Genomic DNA, 17,499 nt, shown 5'->3' with positions numbered 1-17,499 from the left:
TATTCTTTAAAGACCATCTTATAAAGGTTGGTGGCAAATGGTCTTTTACTGTTGCTTGAATACGCATACATACGATACATGGGCCTTCTGGATCTCTGGTTCCTTCTTTTATCCCCATTTTTAAAACTATATATAAATTAACATGTTCTTGACAAGCTCCCAGCTATAGCTTTTGAACAGATAAGAAACACTGCTTTGCCATGCAGTAATCTGTAATGGAACAATGCCAACTATTTACCTCTCATTGTCTTATGTGGCACACGGTGCAGATTGACAGCCACAACTGAAAAGTGAACATCCACCATATAAGGAGTGAAAACACCTGGATATAATGGGGGAAATTGCATATTGAATCTGTCCTTTTTCTAGTCTCATTTCTTCACTTCTGGATATTCATAGGACCATCAGTGCCTTACCACTACTGACTGTCAGGCTGCAACATATTTTTCAAGGTGGGCTAGGCCACTTAGTCCTGTGATAAATTTGAGGGTATCCATCCAGTCATCCAAGTTATGTCTGAAGGATGGTAATGAAAAACATTGTGCAGCTTGCAGGGGTAGGTTATTCTAGAGATGGGAGAAGCACTGCATAATGAACCTATCTTTTCACTGTGTTCTGTTAATATGCTGGCGAAGATTTATGTCCATGGTTCTGGTGTTTGCTAAACTAGACTGAAGGAGATATAGGAGCTCAGTGATATGGTATGAGAATAACAGATTGCCACTCCGTAAAAGCTTGGTAGCTCGAATACTTTAAGCTTGGAATCTTCTCAGTTAGGAATCTGTTGGGTTTCTCAAGTTTGATATGTTGAGTAAGGTACATCCTGAAGGAGGACATTGCACTCTATAAATTGATCTGATCAGTTCTGAATATAATGGAACAATGACATCTTTAGATCTGGACAGTATAGCCTTGGCTATTAGTTCTGCTAAGTAGAAGGATTGCTGCATGAGTGAAGGAGAGACAATTCTCATCCCAGATACCTAGTTATCTGACTACATTTTCACATAGTAATAGAGTATTGTCTATATTGTATATTGCCGGTAGGGTTTGTTTTCCAAATTAAATGAAACTACACTTCTTTATTTATACATTTTCTTACTTCAGCTGCCTTTCACTCATCTTCCCTTGATTTATTGGCCCATGCATTCCTCAGAGGGGAGAACTGTTCCAGCCCATTTATTCACCATGTTGAGTGAGCAGGGTATGAAGCCATCATCCTAGCAGCCATTAAGACATTTTATGCATGCATTCTAACCCAACTTCCTCCCCAAGGTGGTAATGGGGAGCTACACATAACTTTGGACGGACCACCTACATACCCAGTGTTACACTTCGTGACCAGACATTAACATGAGTGTTTTTTTTTTTCCTGAAGGGTGCATGTGTCAGAAAAGATCTTGTCAGTATCACCCAGTTTGCAGTTACCTGCAAACTTAGTTAACCAATAATCCTGGTTCTCAGTTTGGAGATCAGAGAAGTAAATACCGAAAAGGGGGGGCCTAGTACAGAGCAATGGAGACTCTGCTGACTGTGTTCTTTCTTTCAGATGAAGCACCTGCCATATTAACTATATGGGTTTTGTATTTGCCAGTTTGCTGTTCATCTTACCAAATTTTGAAGACAAATGTCAGCTTAATTGAAGGAGAGACCATAGGCTATATCTGTGAGGACCAGATCTAGAATATATCCTCTGGTGGGTTTATTAACTAAGTGATGTTAAGTTGTCCCATCTCACCTTCGTTCTTGCTGTTTGGGTTTCGAGCCAATCCTCGGCTCTGACTCAGCCTACTTCTATAGCTCGAGAGCTATTTGCTGGCTGGAGGCCAACCCTTATCCCAGAATGCCCAGCGTCTGCTACCCAGATCTTTTTTGCCGCTTCAGCTACGAGGTTGCTTCGTTACTGGCTCAGGCTTAAGTATAGTTTTTTCTATTATAATAATTGTTGTTTATTCTTAAATATTTGTTTAGTTTTTTTGTCTAGATATAGTACTTTATCCCTTATCGCCTTTCTTGTGTGTGTTGTAGCTTTGCTGGCCATCGCTCCATATCTCGCAGGCCTTCTGTTTCCCCTGAACTCGTTTAAATTAGAAAGTTCTCCCCTTAGGACAGCCATTTAAATTAGAGGCTTTCCTTTCTGTTCCTTAACTGTAAAAAAAAAAAAAAACTGTTTGTTTTTAGTATAGTAATAACATGTCTAAAAAGGCCAAAGTTTCTGGCTTCAAAAAGTGTGACTCGTGCTATCAGAAAACATCTCTGACAGATGGGCACACTAGCTGTGTTTATTGTTTAGGGGCTGTGCACCTGCAGGACTCCTGCTCTGTCACACATTTAGTCCAAGGGTCCTACAGGAGCACAAAAACAAATTATTCCTTCGAGGATTATTGAAACCACAGGATTTCCCGGCTAAAGGTTCACAATCAGTGAAATCCTCTAAGTCTGTCAAGCCGTCGGCTCCATCCTCAGAATCGACTCCTAGGCTTGAAGAACCAATTTTGTCGGTGCCGACTAGCATCGACAAGTCATCTCCTTCCTCGGCTCCAACTGCTACCTCGGAGCCGTCTCGGAACCACAAGCGAGCAAGGCCTCCTTCATTGGAGCCGATCCACTCAGTGCCACAGTCACCCTTATTAGGAAGTGAACGCAGTCATTGCTCTTCATCCCACTCCTCTCTATCTTCCAGGTTACTGGATCAGGATGTGGAGAGAGTAGTCAGCAGGTTGCTTAAATCACAGGCCCTTGCAAAATTACTTTCCAGCCCACCTCATCAGGTTGCGGCTCCATCCATCTCCATTTCCATTCCTCCTCTGACTACACTTAGTAGGGAGCCAGTGACCATGATAGTAGAACCAACTGTGCCGATCACCTCCTCTTCGGTTCCAACGTCGGCTCCACGATTGTTCCGTCCATCGAGGGATCTGGGTGCCGAAGCTCTCTCGTCAGCTTTGAGGGGGGAAGTGGCATCGGTCCTTTGTCCGGCCCCGCTCTCCTTCTCGGAGCTTCGGCCCAGGTGGGCTCGGCTCCCACATCGGCCTCGGAGCTGTCGCCCTCGACACGGAGAAGGACTCACGTCTCTTCGGAGCCGGAGCTTTCTTTGCCTCAGGGTCGTGATGCCTTTGAGGTCATGCAGAGTGTGCTGTCCCTTGAGACAACCCTGCTGTCAACCCCATCAGCTCCTTCTCTTGTGGTGCCTGTGCCAACCTCTGCTCCTCCTCCAGCCCAGAAGCATAGGGAACCTATGCCCCAGGACACCCCATTGGGTGACCCCTCTCCTTCCGAGGCCTCCCCTGGTCACTCAGAGAAGCCTCCTTGGAAGAAGTGCAAGAGGAAGCACCTAGTCTCCCCTGTGTCTGTTACCTCAGATACAGACCTGGATGAATCGGAAGGGTTCCCCAGGTCCTCCTCTGAAGATGTTTCCTTTTTGGACGTCCTTGAAATGCTTAGGCAGAGGGGTGGCTGGTCTTTCCTAGCCCCTACCGAGGACGAGTCTGTATACCTGCAGGCATTCGGTTCCCAACTCTCCACCTCCTGGGTGTCTCCACCTTTCGATCTACTCATGTCTGTAGTGGCTCGAAAGGCTTGGGCAGCTCCGGATTCTGTGGAACCTACTCTGAGGAGACCAAATTAATTCATAACAGCCCCCAAGGACAAACAATTTCTCTCTAAAGGTGTGCCAGTTGATGCCATGGTGGTAGCAGCAGCCACCAAGTAAGAGTTAGCAGAAATTTCATCTGTCCAGCCACCAAACAAAGAGTCTAGGATGATGGACAGATATGGGAAGCAAATGTTTTCCTCAGCGACCTTCTCAAAGAGGTCCCTGAATTATCTCTCTCATTTTACACGTCTTCAAAGGGATCTCCTAAAAGAGCTTGGAGATATCGTACAAGATCCTACAGCTGAGGGAGCATCAGCCAAAATAGCTTCCCAGCTTGCGACTCTTAATTCTGTAGTCAACTCCTCTATGAGACTGATTTCCTATGCAGCTGATGGAGCGAGCAGAGCTGCAGGTACAGGAGTAGCTCTCAGGAGACATGCTTGGCTGCGGCTGTGTCAATTTACGGAACCTTTTTGGGCGTCCTTCACTAATACACCCTTTGATGGCTCCTTGCTTTTTGGGCCTCAGGTGAAAGGCACGCTTACCAGGTGCGAGCAGGAAGGCAAGACTCTCTGCTGTTGGGAGTCCATTTTTCCACTCCTAACCGACCTTATCCCAAAGGTCAGAATTGAGGAAAGATGTGGTTTTGGAAGTCCCAGGGACCCTTGCCTGACACACGTAGTGATTTTTCTCCCAAGGGCAGAGGGGGAAACAACAACAGTGGCAGAGAGGGACCGCAAAATCAGGGTGACAGAGAAACTTTCTCTGCCAAACCCTTCCAGCATCCCTGACGGGTTGCCCGACTGCTCACCTCTGGAGGCAGTCAGGGGAAGACTTTCCCTGTACCCAAAAGCCTGGCAAAATATAACAAGAAACAAATGGGTACTATCTAACATATCTGAAGGTTATAAAATCTCCTTTCATCAACCCCCTCTAAAGTCAAAAAAGTCCATCCCAGATGTTCCACCCAATCTAAGGGATCAAGCAGTTATTCAAGTTTCAAAACTGCTAGAAAAAAGAGCCATTCAGGAAGTCCCCAGAGACCAACTAGGATCCAGAACTTACTCAAGATTCTTTTTAGTACCAAAAAAGACAGGGGACTGGAGGCCAATACTGGATCTCAGCAGATTGAACAAATCTGTACAAAAAGAAAATTTCCGGATGGTAACACTGCAGTCCATTCTACCCTTTCTGGTTTAGGGCAACTGGATGTGCTCCATAGATCTTCAGGATGTGTACTACCATATCAAAATGGACAGACGCTCCAGGAGATTTCTTCACTTCCGGGTAGGGGCCAGTAATTATCAGTTCAGAGCTCTGCGCTTTGGTCTCACCACAGCCCCCAGGGTGTTCGCCAAATGTATGGCAGTAGTCACTGCTCACCTGAGAAGTCAAGGATTCGAGGCATTTCCCTATCTAGATGACTGGCTCCTAACTGCTACCACCAGGCATCAACTCTTAGAGGCATGGGATTATACAATATCAACCTGCACCCAACTAGGCATTATAGTAAATTTTGAAAAATCTGCCTTGTTGCCCTGTCAATCTGTTACATATATAGGAGCAGAATTAAACACAAAACAGATGTTTGCAAGGTTACCTCAGAAAAGAGTTTTCTCTATTCGCCAACAAGTGTCATTTCTAATGCAGGGCAGAAAGGTCCAAGTCGGACATGTCCTGCAAGTTTTAGGCTCCATGGCAGCTGCCATTCTTCCTGTACCATTAGCGCGTTACCACATGAGAGTCCTTCAGTGGCTTCTCTTCACGCAGTGGTCCTTCCAGGAGCTACCCATGTCTCACATGATCCTGATTACAGAAACACGCAAAAGACACCTCTCTTGGTGGATGGTATCCCCACTGGTGACTCAGGGCAGACCTTTCATTCAACCCCCTCTGGTAGCCACAGTGACCACGGATGCCTCCCTAATAGGGTGGGGGGCATTATCTATGCAGGACAGTCCAAGGCATGTGGCAACCTCACAAGTACCATCTGCATATCAATGTCCTAGAGATGAGAGCAGTGCTCTTAGTGTTGCAAGCTCTTCAAGACTCTCTTCCTTCCCGTACTGTTGCGATCCAAACAGACAACATGTCAGTTGTGTGGTACATCAACAAGCAGGGCAGGACCAGGTCCTACCCCTTGTGTTGAGAAGCCCTCAGGCTATGCCAATGGGCGATTTTCTCCCAACGTTTTCTGACAGCAATGCATATCCCTCGGAAATCCAACGTAATAGTGGACAGGCTCAGCAGGGCTATCCTCATGCCTCACAAGTGGTCTCTGAATCAGGAAGTTGCGGATCTTATCTGCAAATGGGACCAGTCTTACTGCGATCTGTTTGCCACCCCCACTCAACAACAAATGCAGCAGCTACTTCTCCCTGCTTCCTCCTCCAGGTCAAACTCCCAGGGGCGCTCTAGTCCACGACTGGCCTCAGGAACTCCTTTATTCATTTCCCCCTTTTCCCGTGATTCCAGGACTTAAGCTAGCAAATGGAAAAGATTTTCTTACTGGGCAGAATCTAGAAACTTAGACCACTTTTCAGCCCCAGTCCATCAAATTCTAGAATTTCTAGCAGAGCTTTTCCAGTCAGGTGCGGCTGCTGCTACCATCAGGGTACAACTGGCAGCCAAATCTAATTTCCATATTGGAATTCTTAATTCTAGCATAATATCTCTTAAGCTCTGCAAAGTCTTCATGAGAGGAACATCTCTTCTTAGACCCCAGTGAGGGATCCACCTCCTCCGTGGGATCTCAATTTAGTTTTGACTTCTTTGATTCTGCCTCCATTTGAACCAGCAACTTCATGTCCCTTAAAATTTATTTCTTGGAAAACACTTTTTCTGTTTGCTATTACCTCAGCTAGACGTGTTTCAGAACTCCAAGCACTCTGTTCGTCCTCCATATATGGTGTTTCACAGAGATAGAGTTTCTCTGAGAACCAACCTATCCTTCATACCAAAAGTCTGTTCAGAAAACAATTAAAATCAATCTATCGATCTCCCCGTCTTCTTTCCCAATTTCACAACAGGGCAGAATATGGTCTTCACCAACTGGATGTGCACAGACAATTAAGTTTTTGCCTCCATAGTACCAAAGAGCTAAGAAAGTCAGACCAATTATTTCTCTCCTATGCTCACAATAAGCAAGGCCTTCCAGTTTCTAAGGTGACCTTATCCAGATGGTTATCTGACACCATTGCCTTTATTTATCAGTTAAAGCATAAACATCTACCAGCAAAACCGAAAGGTCGTTCTACTAGAGCATTAGCCTTGTCTCTAGCCTTTCAGTCCAAATTGCCTGTAGACTCAATTTGTGCAGCTGCCACTTGGCAAACCCTCATACCTTTATCTCTCATTACAGAGTGGCTGTGGTCTCCCGGACCAGGGCTTCCTTTGGTTCCACAGTTCTGAAGAGTCTGTTCCAATGAGCCACCCGGGGTCTTTAGGTACTACAGACACTGTCCTAAGAATGAAGGCGAGATGGGACAACTTAACATAAAGAAGTTATGTACCTACTATAACGTTCCATGTTAGTTGTCCTTCATCTCGCCTTCCTTCTTGTGTGCCCCCCCCCCCCCTTCCCCCTTCCTGGAGGATTGAGAGGAGTTCACTATGGTTTTACTGGCTGATTTCCTTTTTCTTGGTTTACATGCCAGGTAATTTTATGACAGTTTACGCTGATCTGTTATTTTGGTAAATCAGTTTTAGGTTACTGGTTACTTTATATGTCTAGTGCGCTATCACAAACGAGATCTGGGTAGCTGACGCTGGGCATTCTGGGATAAGGGTTAGCTTCGAGCCAGTAAATAGCTCTCTAGCTATAGAAGTAGGCCGAGTAACCCAAACAGCAAGAAGGAAGGCAAGATGAAGGACAACTAACATGGAACGTTATGGTAGGTACATAACTTCTTTTTCTGGGACTTTTTGTTAATTCATTCTAATAACATCTGGGCATATACCCTACATTGAAGGTATATGTGCTCCACTTAATCATGGGAATAGTTAAAGCCTCCCAGGAAAATGGAGTTCTTAGTAGGAAGTTCCTTGAATTGCCATTCCTATATTTCTTTACCCAAAATATTTTTTAGGTATAATGAACAGCTTAATCTCAGTTGTCTGCAGGGATACAATGAGTAACTAGAAAGAAAGGCTGTATAAATCTGAGCAGCATTGTGGTCTGGATTCCATAATAAACTGACCCATCATCACCCCATTTAAAGAACAATTTTTTTCTTAATAGTTTGGAGGCAATGTTAAGTTGTCAATCTCGCCTTCATTCTTGCTGGGTTCGGAGCCGATCCTCGGCTCCGACTCGGCATTTGCTTAGCTTGAGAACTCCTTTTACCAGCTCGAGGCAACCCTATATCCCATGATGCAAGGCGAGACTACCCCAGATCTCGTTTGCCGCTTTGCGAAGAGGTCTCTTTTTTGCCAGCTCAGGTGAGTTTGATATTTCAAACAGTTTATTCAAGGGTTTTTTTCCTCCTTTCTTCTTAGTATTAGATAGTGTGTATTCTTTACTAAAGCCCACCCTATTTCCCTTTTTGGTTAGGTTTAAAGTTAAAATCTTAAAGTTAAAATTTTTTTCAGTTAGGCCTAAGCTTCCCTTCTTAATCCCTGTCTATGTGTGTGTTTTTGGGATTAATTGTGTGACTTGTTCAGTGTGTGTGTTTGTCTTAGACTATGTCTAGGGAAGGAAAGGTCTCAGGCTTCAAGAAGTGTGACTCATGCTGTCAGAAGATGTCTCTGACAGACAGTCACACTTCTTGTGTTTACTGCCTGGGGCCTTTACACCTGCAGGACTCCTGTGCCATATGTCATTCTTTTAGCCAGAGAGTCCTGCAGGAGAGGAGGAACAAGTTGATCCTCCGTGGCTTATTAAAGTAAACCTTCCAAGCCACCTAAGGTTCAGGCTACCGTGGTTAAGCCTTCCCCGGTGGCTCCGACTCCTTCAGAGTCGAGATCGGCTCCGGCTGGAGCTGATCTGTCTTCCTCTGATGTGGTAGTGTTGGTTCCTACCGGCTCCGACACTCAGTCTCCAGTTGCCTTGTCGGCTCCAGCTGGTGCCGACGTGTTATCCAGTATCGGAGCCGAAAAGTCTTCGGCTCCATCTGGAACCCAGAGGACGTCGGCTCCGATGGCTTCGTCCAAGAGGAGATCTCGGTCCCCTTCTTTGGAGTCGATTCATTCAGCTCCGAGGTCTCCTCTTTTGTCGGAACGGAGTCATCGGAGCCGATCTTCGAGATCTTCCAGGCTGTCTGACCACGATTTAGAGAGGGTGGTAAGCAGGCTGTTGAAGTCACAGGCACTAGCCCAAATGCTCCATAGCCCGTCTCAACAGACTTCGGCTATTGCTCTTCCCCTTGAACTTCCTCCTCCGACTCTCTTCCAGAGTTCGGAGCCGGAGCTTCTCGGGACAGCGACCGTGTCGGCGCCGGTGCCGATACATTCCCTTTCGGCTCCGTCGTCTTCGGCTCCGATCTCCTCCATGAGACCTTCCTTGGAGGGATCCAGTCGTCGAGTTTCCCTTGTCGGCTCCGAGGGGGCTAGTGGCATCGGACCCTTGTCCGACCCCGCTCTCCCTCTTGGGGCTTCGGCTTTGGTAAGCTTGGCACCGACATCGGCCTCGGAGCCTTCTGTCTCAGTGGAGCCAGGAATTCCTGTTTCTTCGGAACAGGAGTATTCTGGTCTCCCTGGGAGGGGAGCCTTTGAGGTGATGAGGAGTGTCCTGGCCCCTGAGCCAGGTCAACGGTCTATCCCTTTAGCTCCTCCCTCTTCGGTGCCTGTTGATGTCTCTTGCCAGCCTCTTGCTCTCAGGCCCAGGGATCCATCGCCCCAGGTTTCCCCATTGGGAATAACTTCCTCTTCCGAGGTTTCTCCTGATCCTGCAGGGGAACCCCCGAAGAGGACGTGTAAGAGGAAACACACAGACTCCTGAGTCTACAACATCTGATACCGACTTAGATGAGTCGGAGGGTTCCCGGTCCCCCTCTGAGGATGTCTCCTTTTCAGACATCCTTGAACTCCTCAAACAGAGGGGGAACTGGCCTTCCATTGACCCCTCCGAGGATGAGTCGGTATACCTGGAGGCTTTGGATCCCGACCCTCCACCTCCTGGGTGTCTCCGCCTTCGACCCACTCATGCAGGTAGTGGCTCGGAAGGCGTGGCAGCCCCAGATTCTGTGGAACCTGTCCCCAGGAGGCCATCCAAATTTATTACGGCCCCTTCAGACAAGCAGTTTCTTTCTAAGGGCGTCTCTGTGGATGCTATGGTGGCGGCGGCCACCAAGAAGGAACTTGCGGATCCTTCCGTGCCTGTCCATCCTCCTAACAAAGATTCTAGGACCATGGATAGGTATGGAAAGCGGATGTTTTCTTCAGCGACCTTTGCTATGCGTTCGCTGAACTACCTTTGTCATTTCACCAGACTTCAGAGAGATATTCTCAAGGAACTAGGTGAAGTGGTTCAGGATCCTTCAGCTGCTGGGGCTCAAGACAAGATTGCCTCACAGCTAGCAATCCTAAATTCTTTGACCAACTCCTCCATGCAGCTCATATCCTATGCAGCCGATGGAGCGAGCAGAGCCGCAGGCACAGGAGTGGCTCTCAGACGTCAGGCCTGGATGCGGCTTTGTAATTTCGCGGACCCCTTTAAGGCGTCCTTCACCAATACCCCCTTTGATGGTTCAGCTTTGTTCGGACCTCAGGTGAAGGAGACCTTGACCAGGTGCGAGCAAGACGGCAAAACTCTTTCTGCCGTAGGAGTCCATTTTTCCACTCCTTCTAGACCCTATCCCAAGGGTCAGAAAGGAGGAAAGATGTGGTTCCGTAAAGCCCAAGGAGCAGCGCCGGACACACGTGGTCAGTTTACCCCCAGAGGCAGAGGGGGTAACAATAATAGACGCCGCCCTAGAGGCAGGGAGGGTCCCCAAAATCAGGGTAACAGGGAGCCTCTTCCTGACAAACCCTTTCAGCATCCCTGAGGTGTTGCCCGACTGTCCACCCTTGGAGGCAGTCGGGGGAAGGATATCGCTGTACCCAATAGCCTGGCATTCCCTCTCACAAGACATGTGGGTACAGTCGATCATATCCGAGGGTTACAAAATCCCTTCAAAGGTATCCCGTACCTCACCAATCCCTTCCAGACATCTCACCCGGTCAAAGGGATTTGGCAAAACAGGAGGTTTCAAAGCTCCTAGAAAAAAGGGCCGTCCAGACTGTTCCAGCAGACCAAGTAGGATCCGGCGTCTACTCAAGATTCTTTTTGGTCCCCAAAAGGACGGGAGATTGGAGACCGATTTTAGACCTGAGCAATCTAAACAGATTTGTCAAAAAGGCAAGATTCCGGATGGTCACGCTTCAGTCCATTCTGCCCTTTCTGGGCAAGGACAGCTGGATGTGCTCAATAGACCTTCAGGACGTGTACTATCACATAAAGATACACAGACGCTCCAGGAGGTTTCTCCGCTTTCGGCTAGGGACCAGTCATTACCAATTCAGAGCCCTGCCCTTTGGCCTCACTTCAGCCCCCAGAGTGTTTACCAAATGCATGGCAGTGGTTACGGCTCATCTGAGACGTCAAGGATTCCAGGTGTTTGCTTATTTGGACGACTGGCTCCTCTCCGCCACCACCAAGCATCAGCTTCTTCAGAGCAGAGACTACACTCTGCAGCTTTGCAAAAAGTTGGGAATATCGGTGAATTTCGAAAAATCTTCTCTGCTGCCTTGCCAATCTATCACCTCTATAGGCGCAGAACTAAACACCGTCAGTATGTTAGCCAGACTAACAGATCAGAGAATTCTGGACATCCAAAAATACGTTCGGATCTTATTACTGAGCAACAAAGTCAAAGCCAGATTGGTTCTGAAGGTTCTAGGTCTTATGGCTGCGGCCATTGTACTTCTACCATTAGCTCGCTTCCACATGCGTCTTCTACAGTGGATGTTATTCACTCAGTGGTCGTTCCAGAACCTTCCCATGAGGCACGAAATCTTGGTTACACAATCGTGCAGGACTCATCTAACCTGGTGGATATCTTCCCCTCTGCTTCATCAGGGCCGACCATTTGTTCCCCCTTCTCCGGTTGCCACAGTCACTACGGATGCCTCTCTGATCGGGTGGGGGGGGGCATTATCAGTGCAGGATGGTCCACGGGACTTGGCAACCCACAGAATACCATCTGCACATAAATGTCCTGGAGATGAGAGCGGTGCTTTTAACGTTGCAAGCCCACAACGACCTTCTTCCCTCGGGGACTATTGCAGTTCAAACGGACAACATGTCTGTAGTCTGGTACATCAACAAGCAGGGCGGGACCAGGTCCTATCCTTTGTGTCAAGAAGCTCTCAGACTTTGGCAATGGGCAATCTCCTCTCATCGGTTTCTGATAGCAACGCACATCCCCGGCAGGTCCAACCTCTTAGCGGACAGACTGAGCAGAGCCATTCTCATGCCTCACGAGTGGTCTCTCAATCAATCGGTAGTGGACGAGATATTTCGGAAGTGGGGCACCCCTTGTTGCGACCTTTTTGCTACACCCCAAAACAGCAAATGCCCGGACTTCTTCACCCTCTTTCCTCTACCAGGCCAACCCTTGAGAGACTCTCTAACCCAGAATTGGCCCCGGGGACTTCTGTACGCTTTTCCCCCTTTTCCCTTAATTCCACAGGTCATTCAGAAAGCTACCGTTTTGAGAGCCAAGTTGATTCTCATTGCCCCTTACTGGCCTCGACAAATTTGGTTTCCGACCCTACATCGTCACCTCCTGGTGCAGCCTTGGCATCTGGACCCAGTTCCGGATCTTCTGATCCACCAATCGGGTCAACAGCACCGGGCCATTCATTCTCTCAACCTCACTGCTTGGTTGCTCCGCTTCCTTCCCTAGCCAGGCTTCCGATGATCTCTGATCCTGTCAGAGATATCTTAATAGCTTCCTTGAAGTCGTCCACCAGAACGGTTTATGCTAGCAAGTGGCGACGTTTTTCCCTATGGGCAAACTCCAGGCACATTGATCCTTTTACTGCACCTGTGCATTCAGTTTTAGATTTTCTGGCTGAAGTCTTTCAGTCAGGATCTTCTTCATCAACAGTTAAAGTTCAACTGGCGGCAATTTCTAAATATCATGTTGGCTTGCAAGATCATAACATTATGTCGCATAGACTATGCAAAGCTTTTCTGAGAGGAGTTTTTCTCCTGAAGCCTCCAATAAAACATCCTCCTCTACAATGGGATCTGAATTTGATGTTAGCATCCTTGATTTTACCCCCCTTCGAACCGTCTGCTTCATGCTCCTTAAAGTTACTGACCTGGAAAACAATATTCTTACTGGCGGTCACTTCAGCAAGGAGGGTATCTGAAATTCAAGCTCTCTGCATCCGTTCCCCTTACTTGGCTTTTCACAAGGACAGGGTATCCTTGAGAACAAATCCATCTTTTCTACCCAAAGTTGTTTCTCAAACTAATATTAATCAATCCATCGATCTACCAGTTTTTTCCCTAATTATTGTGACAGAGCTGAACAAAAACTTCATTTTTTGGATGTCCATCGTCAGCTCAGATATTATTTGCATAGAACTAAACAATTCAGGAAATCGGATCAATTATTTCTTTCCTATGCAGAAAACAGGAAAGTCTCCCAGTGTCGAAAGTGACCTTATCCAGATGGTTGTCTTCCACCATTTCTTATGTGTATTCGCTCAGAGGCAAGCAGCTACCCTCAAAACCGAAGGCACATTCAACCAGGAGCAGCCTATCCACTTCTACAGCTTTTCAGGATAGGCTACCCATTGATACCATTTGTGCAGCAGCTACTTGGGCCACTCCTCATACCTTTGTGTCTCACTATAAATTAGATTTGGCCTCCAGGGACAGAGCCAGTTTTGGTTCCACAGCGCTCAAGAGTCTGTTCCATTGAGCCACCCGGGATACAGGTGCTAGGGACGCGGTCCCATCCAGCAAGAATGAAGGCGAGATTGACAACTTAACATTTAGAAGTTATGTACCTACCATAACGTTCCATGTTAGTTGTCTTCTCTCGCCTTCTTTCTTGCGTCCCTCCCTCCTTCCCCCTGGCCTGGACAGATCTTGAAGAATGTCTCTTTATTAGATTCACTCTCCTTAGTTCATTAGAGAGTCTATCTTAAGAACTTTTTGCCTAGTTCTTCTAGGCTAGTTTTTGCTCTTCCTTTGGGATTAGTATTATTAGCAGGGTTCTATAGCTACCAAACAAGATCTGAGGTAGTCTCGCCTTGCATCATGGGATATAGGGTTGCCTCGAGCTGGTAAAAGGAGTTCTCAAGCTAAGCAAATGCCGAGTCGGAGCCGAGGATCGGCTCCGAACCCAGCAAGAAAGAAGGCGAGAGAAGACAACTAACATGGAACGTTATGGTAGGTACATAACTTCTAATTCACTACTCAGGACACTTTAAGATGCAATGAGTGCTTTTACTTTTTACCAGACAACTCTGTTGACATTCCAAAGCAAAGCCATTTATAGTATATTAACTATTACTTTATCTTACGTATTTAAAAATTGTAATATCTGTACCTCAATCTGATGGTTAGAAATTGTCCTTCTAAAAGTTCAGAAACATCTCATCTATATTGGTGCATTTGAATTGGATGCCTGCACTACAAACTGATAAATGATAGCTTTAGCAGTAAGTGTTTTCACATAAAACATATCTTCTGATTGCATATAATATAATAAAGTGAATTCATAAATGATAGGAAACCAACTGTTAATAAAACAAGAGCATGAGACCACACAAACAAAACTCTGACCCACTTTCTTTCTGTGCAGGAAGACAGAAGTAAATAAATAAATACTTTAATAAGAGTACGCGCTTAATTTGCAATATTTGGCATGCCCATATTATCCAACCTTCACCTCCAATTTTATGCTAAAAATAAATCTATTTTCTCCTTAATTCTAGCTTTTTACATTAACCAAAGTGCAAAGGTAAGGCAGTTAGTGCAGAGGAGTAAAGTCCCAGACTGTTAATGAGCTCTTCCTTTTACCAAAGTTACATTTTTTTTATTCTTTCCACCCCCATCTGCCTGCTGTGTGACTGTGAGCAAGTTACTTAAGCAGACAGTACTACCGGGCTGATTCTGAAAAAGGACCATGTGGATTAGTGCTGCACCCCAATTAAATATAAATAAATCCTATATATATTGTTTTGCCCTCCTCATAAGTATAGCGGTAACTGTCACCACTTTTTATTCAAGAGACTGGGGTTCGATTTCATAGTGTAAAGTAGTTGTATCTTGTTTTTTTTTAGGCTGAAAGGAACTTTTGAACAGTGGTTGTTAATTAGGTTTGTAATAGGCTTCACACTAATTGCCTAGTACTTATTTATGAACCTAGACAGACATCAATTTACATACAAATTCCTGGATACTTCTTTCAAATTATATTCCTCCATATGATTTGATTCATCCATCAGCTGTGTTCTATTATCACCATGTGATGAAGCATTAGATTTCCATGTACTATTTAGTGTTTTCTTTACAACTGCCATAATAATGTTTAAAAGAACTTTTTGTTATTCTTATACTGCATATTTGCCTATCACACTTTAACAAAACTGGCACCTCTCCATCAGTCACCGCATCTAAAAGATTTTCTTGGTAATCAAACAAGTGGCCCAAATACATGTTTTTATATTCCCTGGTCTCATTTTTTACATGTCCGGTATAGGGAAATTCACTCCTAGGGCCACGTTATTCAGTTCATTTTAAGTGTCATTTGTACATACACTTCCATGCAAAACATTTAAACCTCTCTGAAGTGATAGTAAATCTCATTAACTGACATATCCATTTCTAAGTAGTCATATAAGTTTGTGTCCAGCTGGTATTGCTGCTCTTGCACTGCTGTCTTGTAACCATCTAATATAAGATGTTTCAAGGCTTTATGTGCCCTACTCTCACCAACTCCTTAACAAAAAGGACCTGCTTCTGCTTTCCAGTATGAAAGCCACCAATTTTGGTAGTTGAATTTTTATTAGTCAGACCCATAAGTCTTAGTCATAACTATTCTGTCATATACCAGTCTCAATTTATTCCACAGTATGTACTTGCTAACTGTCTGCTCCCGTGTTTCCTGATCATCTGACTACCACTTCTGTTTCAGATAGTTTGGTTTACCTCACTTTTTCTGTCTTCTCAACCTGGCCTTAGCCTATATTCCTGTTATGTTGTGTTCCGATGGGCAAAACCAGCTTCAACCATCACCAAATTACTGACGTACTGCACGTCAACTGATGTTCATCATTCACACTGCCTCCTCCAAATGCCCACCAGAACCCAGCTGTCCGCAAGGAAAATCCTGCAGGCCCTAGGGTTCATGGCCTCATGCATCCTACTAATTCCATATGCCACACTGCATATGAGGAAACTTCAGTGGTACTTAAAAAAAGTCTTTAGTGCCAACATTCTCAGGACCTGGAAACTGTCATTCCCATAATACCCTGTCTAAGGACAGAGTTCCTTTGGTGGGCAGCAGCATGCAACCTCAACAAGGGACTGCCCTTTACCCAACCCCTCACCGCCCAGACCCTAACCACAGATGCATCAGACTATGCCTGGGGGGGTACACATGGACAGCAAATGCATTCAGGGCCACTGGAGCCCAAATCAAATGTTTCTGCACATCAACCAGAAAGAGATGCTACTTGTGCAGCATGCTCTGACAGCTTTCAGATCCCTTCTCTCTCCAGGACACCTGCTAATAAAAACAGACAACACCACAGTTATGTGGTACATCAACAAGCAGGAGGGAACCCACTCTTACCCACTCTGCAGGCTAGCCATAGCCCTGTGGAACACAGCCTTGGAAATGCAGGTCCATCTGCAAGCTCAATTCCTGCCAGGCAAACAAACTCACTGGCAGACGATTTAAGCAGAAATCTCCTAGACCCACGAGTGGCAACTAGAGCCCAGAATCTTCAACCTTCTGATTCAGAAATGGTGGGACCCCAGAGATGGATCTCTCTGTCTCCCCCTTACAGTCACCAACTCAGCAGATTCTGCACCAGGACACCTCACAGCAGGGCCTGGAAAGTAGATCCCCTATCCTTCCAGTGGGTAAATCTCTCAATCTATGCTTTTCCCCCTCTGCCCCTCCTCTCAAGAGTATTGCTCAAGATAACACAGGACAGACCAAGGACAATTCTGATTGCCCCAAACTGGCCACACCAACACTGGTACCCACTCCTGTGAAGCTGGTCACCGGTTCCACCCTGACACCTACACTAAAACCCAACCCTGCACTCTCAGCAGGGGAGACAGATCTTGCATCCGCAACTGCGAACCCTAAATCTTGCAACCTGGCTTATTCCTTGAATTTTTCCCCACTAACCAGCCTAAGCAAGCAGGTGCTGGACGTCATCTTTGAATGCAGAAGACCCAGTACAAGGAAATCCTATGCTGATAAGTAGAAAAGGTACTGGTCCTAGATTCAATCTAAAGGAGAGGACACAACCCTGCCCTCCCTGCCTCTAATCCTGGATTACTTAGCAATACTCCACAGAGGCCTATCCTTCTCCTCCATTAAGATCCATGTCTCTGCCATTTTGGCTCATTACAACACTGAGCCACCTCTCTTCTCTCACCCTCTTATCAAACAGTTCCTGAGTAGGGCAAACAACTAAAGGCCGCTAAGGATAGCACCCACCCCTGCTTGGGACCTTAACTTTGTACTGGAAAAGCTCATGCTACCCCCTTTTAAGCCTGCAGCGTCAGCAGAGCTAAAATTCCTCTCTTGGAAAACAGCCTTGCTTCTGGCCATCACTTCAGCTAGAAGAGTGTCTGAGCTACAAGCACTTATGGCTGTGGAACCCTTCATTATTTTCCATGCAGACAGGGTTTCCCTCAGGACTAACCCTTCCTTTATGCCTAA

At 46.1% G+C, this 17,499-nt stretch overlaps 1 protein-coding gene across 1 annotated transcript in view; it reads left to right on the top strand.

Annotated features, from left to right (window-relative positions):
- The window catches only part of ZGRF1 (zinc finger GRF-type containing 1), a 2,981,513-nt gene that overhangs the window by 2,218,387 nt on the left and 745,627 nt on the right, over positions 1 to 17,499 (top strand). The window contains 2 exon segments of the mRNA XM_044061551.1: positions 8,243 to 8,262; positions 12,038 to 12,056. Of these exon segments, the coding sequence (XP_043917486.1) occupies positions 8,243 to 8,262; positions 12,038 to 12,056 (39 nt within the window).

Source organism: Protopterus annectens, chromosome 2.part0 (genome assembly GCF_019279795.1).
Source record: "Protopterus annectens isolate FY-2018-M chromosome 2.part0, PAN1.0, whole genome shotgun sequence".
NCBI lineage: Eukaryota > Metazoa > Chordata > Ceratodontiformes > Protopteridae > Protopterus > Protopterus annectens.
The sequence above is the reverse complement of the archived record's forward strand: the minus strand, read 5'-3'. Positions and strand labels throughout refer to the sequence as shown.